At 34.9% G+C, this 18,952-nt stretch overlaps 1 protein-coding gene across 6 annotated transcripts in view; it reads right to left on the bottom strand.

The window, feature by feature from the left end:
- LOC132553540 (activated Cdc42 kinase-like) overlaps nt 1-18,952 on the bottom strand; it is a 101,597-nt gene that overhangs the window by 26,099 nt on the left and 56,546 nt on the right. For all 6 annotated transcript variants that reach the window (XM_060217789.1, XM_060217790.1, XM_060217793.1 and 3 more), the window contains 8 exons: nt 17,376-17,624; nt 8,287-8,508; nt 5,543-5,695; nt 3,451-3,642; nt 2,520-2,617; nt 1,075-1,201; nt 357-506; nt 52-158 (listed from right to left, as the gene is read on the bottom strand). In XM_060217789.1, coding sequence (XP_060073772.1) covers nt 52-158; nt 357-506; nt 1,075-1,201; nt 2,520-2,617; nt 3,451-3,642; nt 5,543-5,695; nt 8,287-8,508; nt 17,376-17,600 — 1,274 coding nt within the window. In that variant the 5' untranslated portion in view covers nt 17,601-17,624. The remainder of the gene's footprint in view (nt 1-51; nt 159-356; nt 507-1,074; nt 1,202-2,519; nt 2,618-3,450; nt 3,643-5,542; nt 5,696-8,286; nt 8,509-17,375; nt 17,625-18,952) is intronic.

Here is an 18,952-nt window from a genome sequence, read left to right as displayed (position 1 = left end):
GGGGAGGTTGGATGAGGAAATGATGATTTTGTTTGTGTACAGTAATCTTACCTCTTATCAATAACATAGATTATATCAGAAGACTTGTAGTAGAGGAAGTCCCTTGGTACAGTGACTTCTGGGAAATCTTTCAAGGCTTTCATCTGGACTGGTCGCATCTAAAACAGTAATTAATTACCATTAGTGACAAAATAACTGAACTTATAGTCATCTTTTGAAACTTTACTTTAAACATTTTTGTAAGCCTGTAATTAAGTTATATCTGTTGTCATTTTTGTTTTTTGGAAAGTGTAAGGACAAATCATTTGTGTTTCAGATATTTCAGTTTAATTAAAAGTTCAGCAGAGAATACTTACAAATGGTAACTGAGTAAAAATATCATTGAACGTCGGCCGCTTGGCGGTATCATGGTCCCAACATTTACACATAAGGTCATAGTATTCCTTTGGACAGAGGTCAGGTCGCTCAAGTCGTTGACCATTTGGTGTGTCAATGGCTTCCAGGATCTAAGAGGACAACAATAAAACAATCAAGTCAAGGGGAAAGGGAAGTGATGGATTATGTCAAGGGGACATAACTAATGAGAAAAGGAAATAACGATAATGTCAAGGGGTGATTATCAGGGAGGACAGGAAGTAATGATATAGTCAAGGGGAGTAAATCATGGAAAAGAAAAAGTGACAAAGAATTCAAGAGAGATAGACTTGGTAACAGGTTTTCTGTATCTGTGACTCTTCCTATTGCTTGGAGTTTGTTTTGTGTTCTAATGACAAGGAGACAATGATGAAATGATAAAATTAAAAGGAGAAAATCACAGATGATGACAAATCTAAGGGAGATAATCACGGTAAAAACAAACAAGAAAAACATAACTACATATCAAACCTTAAGGAGGAAATATATGATATTCCTTATTTTAACTGAACTTTTCTCAGCTGTTGTAAACATAATTAACTGAATGCAGATTAGATGAAGTCACAATAAATATTTCTTTATAGGTAAAAATCCCTCCATGATGATGCAAGTGAGCTCACGTTTCACATGTTTGAATGCATTTTGAATCTGTAAGTTTACCTGTTGACCAGTCATACTAGCCCAGGGCTGAAGGCCATAACTGAACAGTTCCCACATTGTCACACCAAATGCCCAAACATCACTGGCTGATGTAAACTTGAGATAATTGATACACTCTGGAGCACACCTGTAAAAGAATTATATGAATAGATTTAATCATCAATAAACCAGGAGAAAAACATATTTGATTATTGAAAGAAATTTTAATTATCACTGAAACATATGTGTTTAATTGGGGTATCAGAAACTCACCATGTTATAGATGGTGTTTAATTGGAGTATCAGAAACTCACCATGTTATAGATGGTGTATAGTTGGAGTATCAGAAACTCACCATGTTATAGATGGTGTATAGTTGGAGTATCAGAAACTCACCATGTTATAGGTAGTGTTTAGTTTGAGTATCAGAAACTCACCATGTTATAGGTGGTGTATAGTTGAAGTATCAGAAACTCTCCATGTTATAGGTAGTGTTTAATTGGGGTATCAGAAACTCACCATGTTATAGATGGTGTTTAATTGGAGTATCAGAAACTCACCATGTTATAGATGGTGTATAGTTGGAGTATCAGAAACTCACCATGTTATAGGTGGTGTATAGTTGGAGTATCAGAAACTCACCATGTTATAGGTAGTGTTTAGTTTGAGTATCAGAAACTCACCATGTTATAGGTGGTGTATAGTTGAAGTATCAGAAACTCTCCATGTTATAGGTAGTGTTTAGTTGGAGTATCAGAAACTCTCCATGTTATAGGTGGTGTATAGTTGGAGTATCAGAAACTCACCATGTTATAGGTGGTGTATAGTTGGAGTATCAGAAACTCACCATGTTATAGGTGGTGTATAGTTGGAGTATCAGAAACTCTCCATGTTATAGGTAGTGTTTAGTTGGAGTATCAGAAACTCTCCATGTTATAGGTGGTGTATAATTTGAGTATCAGAAACTCATGATGTTATAGGTGGTGTATAGTTGGAGTATCAGAAACTCACCATGTTATAGGTAGTGTTTAGTTTGAGTATCAGAAACTCACCATGTTATTGGTGGTGTATAGTTGGAGTATCAGAAACTCACCATGTTATAGGTAGTGTATAGTTGGGGAATCAGAAACTCTCCATGTTATAGATGGTGTATAGTTGGAGTATCAGAAACTCACCATGTTATAGGTAGTGTTTGGTTTGAGTATCAGAAACTCACCATGTTATAGATGGTGTTTAGTTGGAGTATCAGAAACTCACCATGTTATAGGTAGTGTTTAGTTGGAGTATCAGAAACTCACCATGCTATAGGTAGTGTGGTGTATAATTTGAGTATCAGAAACTCACCATGTTATAGATGCTGTATAATTTGAGTATCAGGAACTCACTATGTTATAGATGGTGTATAGTTGGAGTATCAGAAACTCACATGTTATAGATGTTGTATAGTTGGAGTATCAGAAACTCACCATGCTATAGGTAGTTTAAGGTTAATGCTGAAGTTGCTCTGGTAGTAATCCTTGCCCACACCTAGTGCTCGCGACAAACCAAAATCACTGATTTTGACCTAAAAAAGAAGTAAAAATAAATGTATTATGTAGTTATCTACACTAATCACATCTAATACTTTTATCATTAACTTTATAAATATGAAAAGTAAGGAGAAATATCAGAATTTCGATTTTGCTTCACATGATATCATGTTTATGAAACAAACTATCAGAAGTCTATATTACTTTATGTGTAGATTATGATAACAAACATAATCTGTATGTTGCATGAATTTTACATGAAATGATAAGTTAAGAGAGACATTTGAATGTTTGGAGAATGGAGATCTATAAAATGTCATTACTGAAAATATTTGTGAGAATTTTTGCTTCGTAAAATCATTCAAATTGTAATAGACAATATAATCATACATATTTCAGCGGTACCCTTGGTGAATTTCATGCTGCAAGTATTGCTCTTAAACATGATTGTACTAACTAAAGCGTTGATATGCTGTGACCTGCAGTCATTTTTGTGGATGTGCAAATTATCATTTCGCTGATATGCCAAAAAGTGATTATGCGGTAAAATCTATTGTGCCAAATTAAATATGTTCACAGTATACTAGTCAGACTTGTTAACTCTTGTTTGATATGGAGGAAAAGTACATTTTGAAGGATCAAGTCTTGATATATAGTTCATATTTAGAAACCAACCTCACTATTTATAGTTATTTTCTTCTGAAGAAAAAGGTATTTTTTGACAAATTAGGTTCTATGTATGATAATATTCAGTATAATTCCCATAACTTCTGGTGTTATACATCATCCTTATATAGGAGTAAGACAACAGACAACTAAGTCTCTAAAATCAACAATATTCTTAACTAGTGCTACTATATTTTGATACCTTATTTTTACTGAAGACCAGGATATTTCGGACGGCTAAGTCTCTATGTATTAATCGCTTATTCTCCAAGTAGGTCATGCCATCACATATCTGCTGGGCAAAGTCACAGAGACGAGGAAGGGGAAAGTCCAGTCGCAAGGCCTGTTCCTTCAGACACTCTAGCAATGACCGCATGGGAGCTAACTCTGTCACCTACAAACATAGCATCAGTTATGAGTGAGTGATGATACACATAGGTATAGAAAGAGATGGGAGTAAACTTGGGCACTTAAATGTGGTGGTTATTTCATCACAGCTATAGCTATATGATTGTGAGTTTCCTCGCATGGTAAGTTAGGAAAAGTAATTTCGAGCTGTTATGCAATAGTTGGAAAATCAATGAAATAGCTTAATGATTATGATGACAATATCCACACAACAGTTAATGTCATGACACAGTATCCACACAACTGTTGATGTCATGACAAAGTATCCACACAACAGTTAACGTCATGACACAGAATCTACACAACAGTTAACGTCATGACACAGTATCCACACAACAGTTAACGTCATGACACAGTATCCACACAACAGTTAACGTCATGACACAGTATCCACACAACAGTTAACGTCATGACACAGTATCAACAAAACAGTTAACATCATGACACAGTATCCACACAACAGTTGCTGTCATGACACAGTATCCACACAACAGTTGATGTCATGACACAGTACCCACACAACAGTTAACGTCATGACACAGTATCCACACAACAGTTAACGTCATGACACAGAATCTACACAACAGTTGCTGTCATGACACAGAATCTACACAACAGTTGATGTCATGACACAGTATCCACACAACAGTTGCTGTCATGACACAGAATCTACACAACAGTTGCTGTCATGACAAAGTATCCACACAACAGTTGATGTCATGACACAGTATCCACACAACAGTTGCTGTCATGACACAGTATCCACACAACAGTTAACGTCATGACACAGAATATACACAACAGTTAACAACATGACACAGTACCCACACAAAAGTTGATGTCATGACACAGTATCCACACAACAGTTAATGTCATGACACAGTATCCACACAACAGTTAATGTCATGACACAGTATCCACACAACAGTTAATGTCATGACACAGTATCCACACAACAGTTGATGTCATGACACAGTATCCACACAACAGTTGCTGTCATGACACAGTATCCACACAACAGTTAACGTCATGACACAGAATCTACACAACAGTTAACGACATGACACAGTATCCACACAACAGTTAACGTCATGACACAGTACCCACACAAAAGTTGATGTCATGACACAGTATCCACACAACAGTTAATGTCATGACACAGTATCCACACAACAGTTAATGTCATGACACAGTATCCACACAACAGTTAATGTCATGACACAGTATCCACACAACAGTTAACGTCATGACACAGTATCCACACAACAGTTGATGTCATGACAAAGTATCCACACAACAGTTGCTGTCATGACACAGTATCCACACAACAGTTGCTGTCATGACACAGTATCCACACAACAGTTAATGTCATGACACAGTATCCACACAACAGTTAACGTCATGACACAGTATCCACACAACAGTTGCTGTCATGACAAAGTATCCACACAACAGTTGCTGTCCTGACATAGTATCCACACAATAACTGATGTCATATGACACAATATCCACAAACAAGTTGTGGTTGTAAGACAGTATCCATACAAGCAAGGTCGTATGTTAAGAGTATCCACACAACAGTTGACATCATATGACAAAGTATTCACAAAAAATTTGATGTCATACGACACAGCATCTACACATGTTAAGGTCATAAGACAACAGCATCCTTGCAACAGTGGACAGCAATTTGAGGGAAAACAATTATATCTTACCTTTTTTTTTAAAAAAGCAAAATGATATACATGAACAAAACAGAGACTTAATCACAGTCATAGTTGAAAATGATTAATAAATTTCATCAGAACGTTGTCACAGTCATAGTTAAAATGATGATAAGTTTACAGGAACTTTATCAGTTTAAATAAGATGATAAAATTTTTTACCAGCATCATGGTGTTTTCTTTGTCAAGAACGACTCCAAACATGCGGACAATATTTTCATGGTCAATTGTCTGCATAATACCCGCTTCCTTGAGGAACTCTGTGGTTCCATTTTGTAGTCGCTCCTTGCTCAGGCATTTAATGGCAACTTGGACCTGAAAATTGTATCAATAATAAAGAACTATAACAGTACACAGAGAATCATCCATGTAGTGTAAAACCATACAATGTAATTAAGAAATTCAATTTTATATATAGTAGATAATATGAGCCTTTTTTTAATTCAAATACAAAATGAAATCTAAAAATTAAATTTGAATCTGAGGACACTTCACAACTTACAGTACAAAAGGTAATACAACAGCATAATAAATTGGAAAACATAGCAGATACCTTAGTTTAAAGTTGACTAAAAAATTTCTTATTTCCCTGACACAAATTGAACAAAGTAAAATTCATTTATTGCAGTTAAATAAGCAAAAAATCATTCTAATTGAATGTACCAGCAGTGTTTTGTGATAAAGGGACACCTGAGAACTAGTTTGTGTAAAAATGATGAATTATGCACAAAATGTTGTCGGAGAAAAGTCGAACTTGTTCAGAATTTTAGACCTTGTGCATCTGTCAGAATTTTTTATACATTAAAAATCTGTCAGATGTTATTACTTTCTTCCTTTGTATAAGTTGAGAAGACGACATGTCAAGACTTTTAATATCAATTTGTGAATCTAAAGGGTAATATTCCTACGGAAATTTGTGAATCTGTTATGAAATAGGAATTGAGAACCTCACAAAGGATAATATCAAGGTACTTTTTTGCTTTGTTCATTCACAATTTTCAAGTTCATTCTACTTTTGTTCGGCAATATATTTGTTGGACCAAAACAACATTATGGTAGAGAGCTTTGACATATTTTACATACCTATGCCATGCAAGACGGTACTAGTTACTGTATTTATCATCAAATAAGTCCCATCCCCTAGGGTAAAATTTTATTATTTGAGGTTTGGGGAGGGCGTGGATGTGAACTACTTTTAGGTTACTTTTTTTTAAATTGATGATTTGATGAAAATGAAAAAGGGGGCTTTTTATAGAACGTTTTTTTTTTATAAATATGGTTACATATTGATATTGAAGAGAGTCAGCTTTATTAAATCCATAAATTTTCAATTCTTTTACAAAGTAACTGGTGCTTACTTATCAAATTACTTCTCTCGTATGAAATTATCTGTACTTTTCAGGAACATTCATTTATCTTAAGGGATTTATCACCAAATTAATGCTTGAAAAATAAGCCTAGGCCAGTAAACAACACAGGGGGTTATCAACCCAAAAATACCTCTTAAGAATTCCTAATCTACAGGACTTAAACCCAAAACATATAGAATGTTCTAAAACCATCTAGAAGGTTAGAACTGGAAAACATAAGGGTAAACAGCAGGTTCTGTGACAGACAAGTCTGTCTTGTAAGAGTTCTCCTTGAGAGACAACCTGTCTTCAAATCTTTAACCTTCAGTCAGGTTTAGAATAATTATCTGCTTCAGGAAATCTAATTTTATTTATCATATTACACAGTTATTTCATATTCTACGTATTATGTATCATAGTTCATAAAGGAAATGTCAATGAAATAAACACTACATTTCCTTGTTGAAAAATAGGTCAATCTTAATTGATCATCAAATTGTAATATAACATACAGTTATACACTGCTGCACACACTCAAGTCTGTAAATTGTAACCATTGTAGAATGTCTCATATCCTGTACAATTGCTAATTTATTTTTTTGTGTGATTTTTTATTTTTACATGAATTTCAACTCTTGTGGGTTTGACAATATACTATTTATACACAGAATTAAGTGCCAATGTAATAGCAAATTTCCCGAAAAACACAAAATCACATGATTCTGCAAATATACATTTTATATAAGATTTACAGTCTAGTAATCTAAATTAGTGATAGGTTGTAGAATCTGATCGGGAGAGGAAATGAAAAAGAAGATTGTGTTCATCAAAGAGAAGATTGTGTTCATCAAAGAAAAGATTCTGTTCATCAAAGACAAGATTCTGTTCATCAAAGACAAGATTCTGTTTATCAAAAAACCAAGTTTTTATGCAAATATTCATGAAAATATTTTGCTCTTTAAATCTCAAAGTATGGACCTTTTGACTCCACTTTACATCACAGTTAAGATGAAATTCTGTGATGTTACGAGATTGTTCTATTTTTAATGAAACAACAGAATCCTGCAGATAATCACAGCTCTAGGGATGGCATTAAACGTGTTATGCATGTAATACTAGAAACTGCAAAACCGTCAAATGCCGAATTGATTTGGTACTTGCGGGAAAAATTTGCAGCATGTTCTGACTTTTACCAGTTCTGACTTTTTGACATTTTAGTTTGAAGTTAAAAACAAACATTTTCATTACTGAAGGGCAAATTTAACACTGAGTGAAAGTTATGGGTAAGCCATTTCACGAACATATCTAACTGTGCTAACTGCAGTTTCTGTATTTTACATTATTAAATTACATTTATTGATATTGTGCTAAAATTTGATTGCACCAAAATAAGTGTGCTTACAGTAAAGGACAGCCAGTATTATGTATAATTTACAAAGTCATCTCAAAATTTAGAATTCCTGAATATGTCCTTGTATTACAAATCTTCTACATTTTTATTTGATAAGGTTGTTGTTGATTGGACCCAGAAGGAAAAACAGTAATCAAAAGGCTCACTTTTTCACCAGTCTCTGTTGTCCAAACTCCTTGTTGTACAACACCAAACTCCCCTTCTCCAAGCGTTTTGTTGATCAGGATGGAGTCTGCAGGGATGATCTGTTTACTGGGGGGTCGCATGTATGAGGATAGCCTTGATGAAGACCTATTTGCTCTATTCTCCGGTGGAGATGGACTAAGTGATCTTCCGAGTCCATCACTACCAGTCTTGGACAGGATTGCCTGGGAGGAAAAAAAATCAACATTTTTAATTATCATTAATAAAGCCAATAAGATCAGAAGCAATAGGGAAAGATATACCCTTCACAACACAATTAAATACACCTAATCCACTAAGAGAATTACATTATTATAAAAAATACTTGATAATGTGTTCTTAATGTCACTAAGTGGTGAAAGATGAATAAAACAATAATATCACTGGAGAATTTCAAAAGGCTAAGCTAAAGGGTGTACCCATAATATCTTGCACTTTCTGAAGAATGGCAGAATGTACTAAACCCAAACACAGGTAAGTAAGCAAACTAATTGACACTTAAATCTTTACAAATTATGCAGAAATTATATTAATAGCAACATGCATAATTATCAGGAAATAATTATCTGCTGGCCAAGGCAGCTCACCATTTTATACTAATGCAAGTTGATTATTTCTAACCATGCACTCTGGCAATGACACAGAGATTGCATTACTCATCAGTACACATGTACCCAACATATTATATCTTCCTTATTCTGTCTCTAAGGCAACAAGATTCAACAAAGTTCAATAAATACCCATAGATAGGTAACCAGACTGTCTTTCATTGAGAGGTTTCCACAAAGTTCCATAAATACCCATAGAGAGGTAACCAGACTCTCCCTCCCTAAAGAGGTTTCCACAAAGATCTATTCATACCCATATATAGGTAGCCACTGTCCCTCCTTAAGTGGTTTCCACAAAGATTTATTAATACCTGTATATTTGTAAACCAGATCGTCCCTCCTTAAGAGGTTTCTACAAAAACCCATTAGTGTCCATAGATAGGTAACCAGACTTTCCTTCCTTAGATAGGTTTCTATGATGTTTATACCCATAGATAGGTAACCAGACTTTCCTTCCTTAGATAGGTTTCTATGATGTTTATACCCATAGAGAGGTAACCAGACTTTCCTTCCTTAGATAGGTTTCTACAATGTTTATACCCATAGATATGTAAACAGATTAAAGTGAGCCAAGGTTCTCAAATTTTGGTTTTGTCATTGTTATGAAAATTTGAATTAAAATTCTTTGTATTAAATGGTTATAACTCTGAAAATAATTAGTTGGCCATAACAAAACCAAAATCTGGCCTGTATGTTGTTAATATACAACTACAAACCAAGTACTTCTATATCCATTGAAGATTGTAAACAAAGAAGGAAACTCAAAGATGGTCGAAGGTAATGCTATTTGTCCCAAAGAAATGGTGTGGGCATAAAAACAGAATCCTCAGAATCACCAACCCTTATGTAACGTCAAACAGGCACAAATAAAAATGAGTGTAATATGCTTCCCAAACATGTGAAGTTTCTTAAAGACACCATATTATTTTTACTGAAGGGCAATCAGATATTTAGTTTTTATATTTCATACTGTTACGTGAAAATTCTATAAAGAAGACAGAAAAAATGAAGACATGTACCCACAAAAATGGCAGATATGTTTGTCTAGGATAACTTAAGCCTTCTCAAATAACTCTATCAACAGATGACTAAGTATGAATACATCAATATTTGTCAGTGTACCAGAGCCCATCCAACAGTAGGAGGCTACAGTTTTGTTCAGTAGTATATTGTATCAGAACATGATAGCCTCATCTCCTCAGCAGATGGCCGCCATTTGATATATTGCAGTCTGACACCATTTTGTTTATCGTTTTTGCCATTCTTTTCAAAATAATGGACATGTTAAATGAATCTTCCATGAGGACATGTAAAAGTGATATTTTATCTCTACCGGAGAGTCAAGAATCACATTCCTGATCTACCATAAAACACCTGACTGAGTAAACCAGCTGTGGTGTGTGTTTCAAGCAACCTTTTAAGTCTTTATTTTAAGTCCCAGTCTTCTCAATGGTTCATTTTTTCTTGTAATTGCCACTGTAGTTTTTTCACTTCAATTTATTTTGAAGGTATCAAAATCTAGTTTACACATTCTATTTGATCCTTGAAAATAGCAAAAACCGAGTCCATCAAAAATGACAACTTTCACAGAATACAGTCCCTAATTAGAGGAGGAATTAATTGTTCTCTTTATAAATTCTTATCAATCAAGTCCAAATAAGGCAAATAATCAATTTTGAAAAAAATTGTGGTCACGGTTGATTGCAAAACTTTGCGTTCAGTTGGTTTTACTCAAAGTTAAAGGATGGTTTGGTTAATTTCAAATCTAACACCATTAGTTATGGGAATGACCACAATTTACGAGTCAAACAGCATGAACTGAAGGATAATTTGAGGAAAATTGTTGTTCCAATCACTGTTCAAGGTTACTTCCAGCTCCCGCAAGTTTGATAGCTGATTTTGACGTTTTCTCATGTGTCGCCAAAGAATATTCTTAAGATGCTCTGTTGGTGACAAATCTTAAGTGATTTCTACGGTCAATCTAAATTCTAGATGTTATCATGCTGCAGAAAAGTTCTGCTGGACCAAAGACTGTGAACTTGGGTCCAATCATTGCAATTATTACGGTGATGTCACAACATAGGACTAGTGCAAGGATGCCATACTTGAATTCAACCTGTTGTGGACTGTTTGGTTCTAACATGATGCCCAAACAGTGTACATGTTGTCTCTACAGCACTTACAAATCAATGGCAAAAGTATATGATGGTCATTCCTTGCAGTTAATTTGCAAGATGGCCGCTTCAGGGACGACTACATCGGATGCTGACTCAGTTTGATTGAAACAACTTAAAAACGGATAAACTGTCGTAACACTGTAACCAAAATGCTGTGCCTCTCGACAAATGTGGCTCTCTCTGGATCAAGTCAATGGTATTGATCAATAGTAAGATTTGGTATATACCAAGTCCCGAGAATCTAAGAAACTGATGTCAGGTTGACTTATAATGACATTCAGGCTAGTTGTCGAAAACCTTGTGGAGACCTGTTCATATAAACTTTTATACTTAAGTTATTTAGTAATCTTCTTTGATTTTGTGATGTAAAACAATTCCCATTTTCATACATGGAAAAAAAATCCATCATTTTCTTTCCATTAGTGTCCAGGTGTTGGCTAAGAAACATGCTAACATTTCTTTCTGTTGAGGATATAACTATCTCGATGCTTTCTGGGTCAAAAGCAAGGCTTCATACAGGTATCTCCCTTATACAATAGTCAGAATATTAAGGAGAGATCAGTGATTTTTGGGTCTATTTGAGCACAGGACTCATTATTTTTCTGTGGGACTCATCAAAATTATGGCAACTTATTCTATCTCTTAGTAATGGAACTCATTCTGAACTCACTTGGAAAATTCCTAAAAAATTGCTAGATTAGACACATCATTATAAGACATAGAATAGTTCTCTAATGTAGTGTATGTAAGCTTACAATTTACTCTTATGTTGTTAGAATGTGCAAATATGGAAATAGGGTTATAAAATGAAAGGAACTATGTCAACAGGATAGATTTAAATTCCAGTCACATTTTCCCCATTTTTCTAAATTCTAACTTATCATCCTAGAATGTAGTGGAAAGAAATCTTTCTATAGTTAAAATGATATAATGCAGTCATAATGTTCGACTGAGTGACATCAAATGTATTCACAATATGATGAACATCTTTAATGAAAGTTTGCATAGAAAACAAACATTGTAAAGAATTTAAATAGCCTAAAAAAGTATATCACAGAGCCACTTACTTCAGTATACCTGATAGTTGAATTATAAAGCAATATATAAATACGAGATTTTTTCTTGCAACTAACAAAGTCTAACAAGTTCTTCATTCAAAATTCTGTAAAACCAAAGGGAAGCAAGTTTGATGATATAACAATGTGAAGGTCTGTGTTGTATTTATATGTGATAGTGACAATGTGAAGGTCTGTGTGGTATTTAGGTCTGTGTGGTATTTATATGTGATAGTGACAATGTGAAGGTCTGTGTGATATTTATATGTGATAGCGACAATGTGAAGGTCTGTGTGGTATTTATATGTGATAGTGACAATGTGAAGGTCTGTGTGGTATTTATATGTGATAGTGACAATGTGAAGGTCTGTGTGGTATTTATATGTGATAGTGACAATGTAAAGGCCTGTGTGGTATTTATATGTGATAGTGACAATGTGAAGGTCTGTGTGGTATTTATATGCGATAGTGACAATGTGAAGGTGTGTGTGGTATTTATATGTGATAGTGACAATGTGAAGGTCTGTGTGGTATTTATATGTGATAGTGACAATGTGAAGGTCTGTGTGGTATTTATATGTGATAGTGACAATGTGAAGGTCTGTGTGGTATTTATATGTGATAGTGACAATGTGAAGGTCTGTGTGATATTTATATGTGATAGTGACAATGTGAAGGTCTGTGTGGTATCTATATGTGATAGTGACAATGTGAAGGTCTGTGTGGTATTTATATGTGACAATGTAAAGGCCTGTGTGGTATTTATATGTGATAGTGACAATGTGAAGGTCTGTGTGGTATTTATATGTGATAGTGACAATGTGAAGGCCTGTGTGGTATTTATATGTGATAGTGACAATGTGAAGGTCTGTGTGGTATTTATATGTGATAGTGACAATGTGAAGGTCCGTGTGGTATTTATATGTGATAGTGACAATGTAAAGGCCTGTGTGGTATTTATATGTGATAGTGACAATGTGAAGGTGTGTGTGGTATTTATATGTAATAATGACAGTGTGAAGGTCTGTGTGGTATTTATATGTGATAGTGACAATGTAAAGGCCTGTGTGGTATTTATATGTGATAGTGACAATGTGAAGGTGTGTGTGGTATTTATATGTAATAATGACAGTGTGAGTGACCCTGTGTGGTATTTATATGTGATAGTGACAATGTGAAGGTGTGTGTGGTATTTATATGTAATAATGACAGTGTGACGGTCTGTGTGATATTTATATGTGTTGAGGTCAGCCGTGTTATATTCCACTCTTAACAATTTCACAAACATTAAATCATAGCAGGAAACTCAATCATAATAATCTGACAAACACAAAACAATCAAGTAGTCATTAATTAAGATACAAATTAATGTTAATTCATGAAAAGTTAAACAAAGAATTAAGTATAATAAAGATTTACCCGAGCTCGTGCTGCGATACCTCTCATCCTGACGGACACATATATCCTTTGTTAGCGTAGAGAGTGGTACACATATACAGTAAATCCCAAAGGAGGGTGTGCATATACTTCCCCACACCGTAAACAATCCACACTGAACATGTATTATACCGGGGCCAAGGTATTTATATTTCTGGGTTTAATCAGGCAATCATTCACAAAACCTGAGAAGACAACATCCGGTAACATCCCATATACAAACAAGAACACTGTGACTTGTCATGAACTATTTCAGTGTAAGACGATCACATGTACTGTAGTGCACACACTTACAACTATACAGAAATCATTTTCCACAAACAATTAAGGTAATTTTTGAGGGTGTGCCGTGATTTAAAATGATCCACGTCATGTTATTGTGACTGAGCACTGGAGAAATGGTCGACTGAACAGATTACACAAACAGGACCAGGTATTATTTTGGCACCACAGACTACATCAGAAATCTGTTTAAATTCCTTCCAACTGATGACATGTATGAGAGTATAAATCCTTTGTCAACACTGGAATATCTCTCTGAAATATATATTGCCTTACAGTTGAAAACAGCTCTAAACCTACATCAATATGTGCCCGGATAGCACAACAGTGTCCTCAAAAATCAATGAAATGATTTTCAGGAGTGGCTATGAGTAAAAGCATGCAGCGCTGCTACACGTGACACAGAGTTTAGCTAAGCAGCGTACATCCCACACAGCTACAGAAGATCAGTACACACGGAGTAGTCATACAGGGACACAATACCACAATACTACCCTGTATGTCAGACACTGACGCTACCCTGTGTTTTAAACACCAGGCTACTCCGTACGTCTGCAGTTAGGAGATATTGCTTTATATCTTTATACATCCTAATATCAAGTGAATGTGTCAATACTGTTATCCACCATTACACTGAGCTAATGACAACACAGACAGGTAAAAAGTGACCTTTCACGGGTCAATCCATTGGAGCATTAACAAACAGGTATATATCTCAGGTACCCATTATTAAAAGGGATTTTGGTTTCACTTCGACTTAAAATGACTAAGACAGACTACAAAACAAACATTTTACCTTTACATTTCATATTTAAATTACTTAAATGAAATCTATAAAGTTCATGAAGTACATTAATATACCATTAGCTGTCCCTGAGAGGGAGCGGATCATTAAAGGTCATTACTTCCCCCAGGCATATTTTGATGGCAATCTATCATCACTTTCAAGTGCTCATATATACCTACCTAAATAAACTGGCACGTAAGTTGATAATAAATCCAATTTAGACCATATCTATCATTTAGAATTCATATTTAAAAGTGAAACTAAAAGTAAGTCAAAGTTATAGATTTTAAAAGACAGTGTAAAACCTATTCCAAAAGTCCACAACCACCTGCTGCTTAACTTTAAAAACAAAAATAAAATGTCGTAATTTTAGAGACTGAATGTAAGGCAGGTATATGTCATGTATTAATCGAGTTCAAACCATACCTATCCCATATAACCTGAGTAATAATTTAAGACCAATCCTCCTGTTTAAAGTTAAAAAATAAGGTTTTCTCTTCTGAACATTATTTAAAAGTATCAACTTGGGGGGGGGGGGAGGAGGGGGAGGGAGAGATAGAACTCCTCAAAAATAAAATAACTGTCATTACTGTAAGGAAATTAAGGTTTTATTGAAGATAATAGTAGGTAGACACGTGCGTTGTTAGTGTCTGTTAAGGTATATAGAAGATATTTGTGTATGAATTCTTGTTGATACTAGAATAACATGATCAGCTAAGCGATGTAAGTTACAATATATTATTGATGTACTTTTACTTCACAATATCATTAGCATAATAATGTTTGTTAGACAATTACTTGTACTATCTTTACTTAGGATCACAGTAAACTATAGCTAATGTTCATGTTCTTCGCATACATTAGCTCTGTTTTTATGTTAGCATAATTTACCCTGATGTTCTTTGCTACAGGAACATACTTTACCATCCCTACAACTCTTAGTTCTGACACTTCAAACCACAATTACCTCAACAAAACACGGAGAGGATTAATATTACAACACATTTAATAGGCCGAGGGAACCACGATTAAAATTACAGCACATATACGCCTGTCCCATTGTAGTGCAGACTACAACATCTGTCGCTCTTACAATCTCAAAGCATTTTACCATACAATAAAAAACTTCTGATCGTACAAAATGGCTGTTGAAATCTTGATAAAATGTGTAATCTTGATCAAATCTTTGTCAACAGTAAATAAATCACACCGTAGATCAAAGGATCTCATTGGCTGTAGTGGTGCATTATGTTGGCTTTTAAATAGGTCGCTGTGATATGGATCAGTCTGTGGATGTATAAGTAAGATAGATTTTACTTGCGATGAATCAGCCTGGATTCTGATGTTGGTATTACGTTTTAGAAGACCACTATCTGGGTGGCTTGTGGTGTCAAGGACATAATTTTTTTTTTTTTTTTTAAATCACAACACTACTGTAACTATATAGGAGGGATTCACTTTTTAAAAATTTCAGTTTTATTTCTCTGGGAAGGACATCAGAATAAATCTGACGGATATAAAAAAATTATCAAATGTGTAACAATATGGTTGATTTAATGAAACAGCAGCAAAATTTGTCACAATGAACAAGCCTTGCATCAGCTATCCTTTTTTTGGAAACATTGTATTTGCAATTGAAGAGAAAGAATCTGAGAAATTGGCTGATCTGGGCTGAACTTGTTGTGGTCTTGATGAAGACACTTTACCCTAATTGCTCTGACAGAATGTGACAGACTTCCCATATCATTTTCAATGAGGTAGTCAATGGCTAATCAAGGAGACACCTCAAAAATGACCCATGACTGTTCATAGGGTGACAATTCCAATTGCAAACAACTTCAGATTTCAAAGATTTAAACAACCAGTGTTCCTTGAGCCATCATACAGAGATGACGATAAGTATAATATATGGAGCATTATATTTAATGCTCTGGATTTTGATGATGTGGATTTCTTAGAGTGCTGTTGGTATTTTTTGCTCGGATATTCCGTTTACTTCCAGGAGCTGAACACTAGTGGTTCTATACAGATAACATCTACATCAGTTAGTCAGTGCTATACCAAAGCTCTGTACAACATTTCTGAAGTTCTTTGGGGAGGAAATTTATCCTGATAAATCTATGATATGTATCTACATCAGATTGGGTATAGTTTTAGAGGATGGGAGTAGCTGTTTTACACTGTTAAGAATTTGAGCACCAGAACATGGATACCATCTATCAAAACTCAGTAGCTATAACTCGGCCTTGCCTGTCCAATCTGATACATAATATTTCAACATGGAAGGAATTTTAATTTTCTTCATAAACACACTTTTATCTATAAAGTTGATATCTTTCTAGTTTAAGTTGAGCTCAATTTAGTTGATGCACTAGCTGAATGGTTGGTTCCCTTATAAATTCCCCTTCCACTAATATTCTCAGTGATAAACAGCTGTTCACAATCCATACCCCTACAACATTTCCATAGGCTCCACCTGGGGTTATCTACGTATCAGTTCTTTAACACTTTTTGAGAAATTAATTTTCAAAGATTACATTCTGTAATTAAAAAGTGAATATTACACATTAAGATGTTTAATCTGAACAATGCTTCATTTCAGACCAAAACTTTGTGAGATTCAGTACTGATGTGAATGATAAACACTGCAGCTTGAAATCCCAGCACACTATGTGTTACATATTACAATGAAGGGGAGATAATCACCTTTTTCAGTCTGCCGAGAGCCCCCTGTGGACATTCTTTTTTGTAGTGTCTTTTAAGACGCCTCATCTCTGGTTTTGTCATTCCAATTCCGACTAGGTCATCCTCCTCCACATACTTGAGTTGAAGAATCGTGGTAATCTTTAGATCCGAGGACAGAGCACAGTAGTACTGGGATAGCTCTGCCTCCTCCAGGAAATCCAGGAGGTCCCGTGCTGTGGTTCCCATGGTGATGGGCTTGTAACCTCACAACTGAAAAAATGGGAAAATATATTTTAAGTAATACAAAGTTATAAGGTATAGCCAATAAAGTGGTGTGTTCAATGCTGTATATGTACATCACTTAACTGTGGCACCACAACTCTCTGCATATGTCCTTAGCTGAGATACATGCAGTCATTGCATATGGAAGACAGTGTGAGATAGGCATTGGTCTATATGGTTAGGCCTGGACGGTAGCCTTTAGTTGGACCCAGTCCTGTTTGCCACATTAGTAGTCTACAGAAATGTATCCATTAAGTAACATTATTATCTTACTAAAATTACCACCCTTCACTTAAGATGTAGAGCAGATAGAGGTAGAATTATCACTGCTCTGTGCGTCATTTTCTGACCAGGAATTTTTCTGTCATTACAAATACTATAACATATCCTGTTGACCTAAACACCGCATGTTCGTAGTACAAACCAGATTAACACACCATGCAAGTCCTCTAATGAATCAAAGTAAGTATTTTTTCAGTAACCACATCATCATGAATGTTGCTTTTATGATAAATTTCAATGACAGATCCATCTTAAGACAAGAATATTACAATTTTACATATGGCAAAGTCATCCAAAGACTTGTACAGGAGATATCTTAAACCATGTCTATGACAATGTTACGAATGACAATTATGTATGTAATTTTACAGATATTACATTGGGTAAATAATTTATTTTCAGACATATCTTTTACACGATTCTTTTGCAGTCCAAACCTATGTTTATATAAATAAAGAGACGCCATTTACAAGATTCAGTAGTTGGTGATGAGGTAACAACACTTGTCCCTTTGCCATATCAATTAACACAGATCTCTTGACCTGTTCTGACATGGCTGATGTTCTCTTTCCTGCTTAGCTTTTTCCTCAATCATACCAGTGCTAACTCCCTGATGTAAACTAGGTCAAAATAACAACCTTTTATTGCTTTTCTATGGTAACATCCTTTCTTATTACTGTAATGCTTTTTCACAAATAGTACACACTAACCTCTGTTTAAGCTCTTTCTAATACATCATTTTAAGCTCTTTAAGTCAAAATTTGTGCCCTGAGTCTTTCAAAGTTGAAATTTGTGCCCTGAGTCTTTCTAAGTTGTAATTTCTGCCCGGAGTCTTTCTCAGTTGAAATTTCTGCCCAGAGTCTTTCTAAGTTGAAATTTCTGCCCTGAGTCTTTCTAAGTTGTAATTTCTGCCCGGAGTCTTTCTAAGTTGTAATTTGTGCCCAGAGTCTTTCTAAGTTGAGATTTCCACCCTGAGCATTTCTAAACTGAGATTTCTACCCTTAGCCCTTCTAAGTTGAAATTGTTGCCTTGAG

Source organism: Ylistrum balloti, unplaced genomic scaffold (assembly GCF_031769215.1).
Source record: "Ylistrum balloti isolate Yb309-2 unplaced genomic scaffold, AGI_CSIRO_Ybal_v1 Utg370332, whole genome shotgun sequence".
NCBI lineage: Eukaryota > Metazoa > Mollusca > Bivalvia > Pectinida > Pectinidae > Ylistrum > Ylistrum balloti.
The sequence above is the reverse complement of the archived record's forward strand: the minus strand, read 5'-3'. Positions and strand labels throughout refer to the sequence as shown.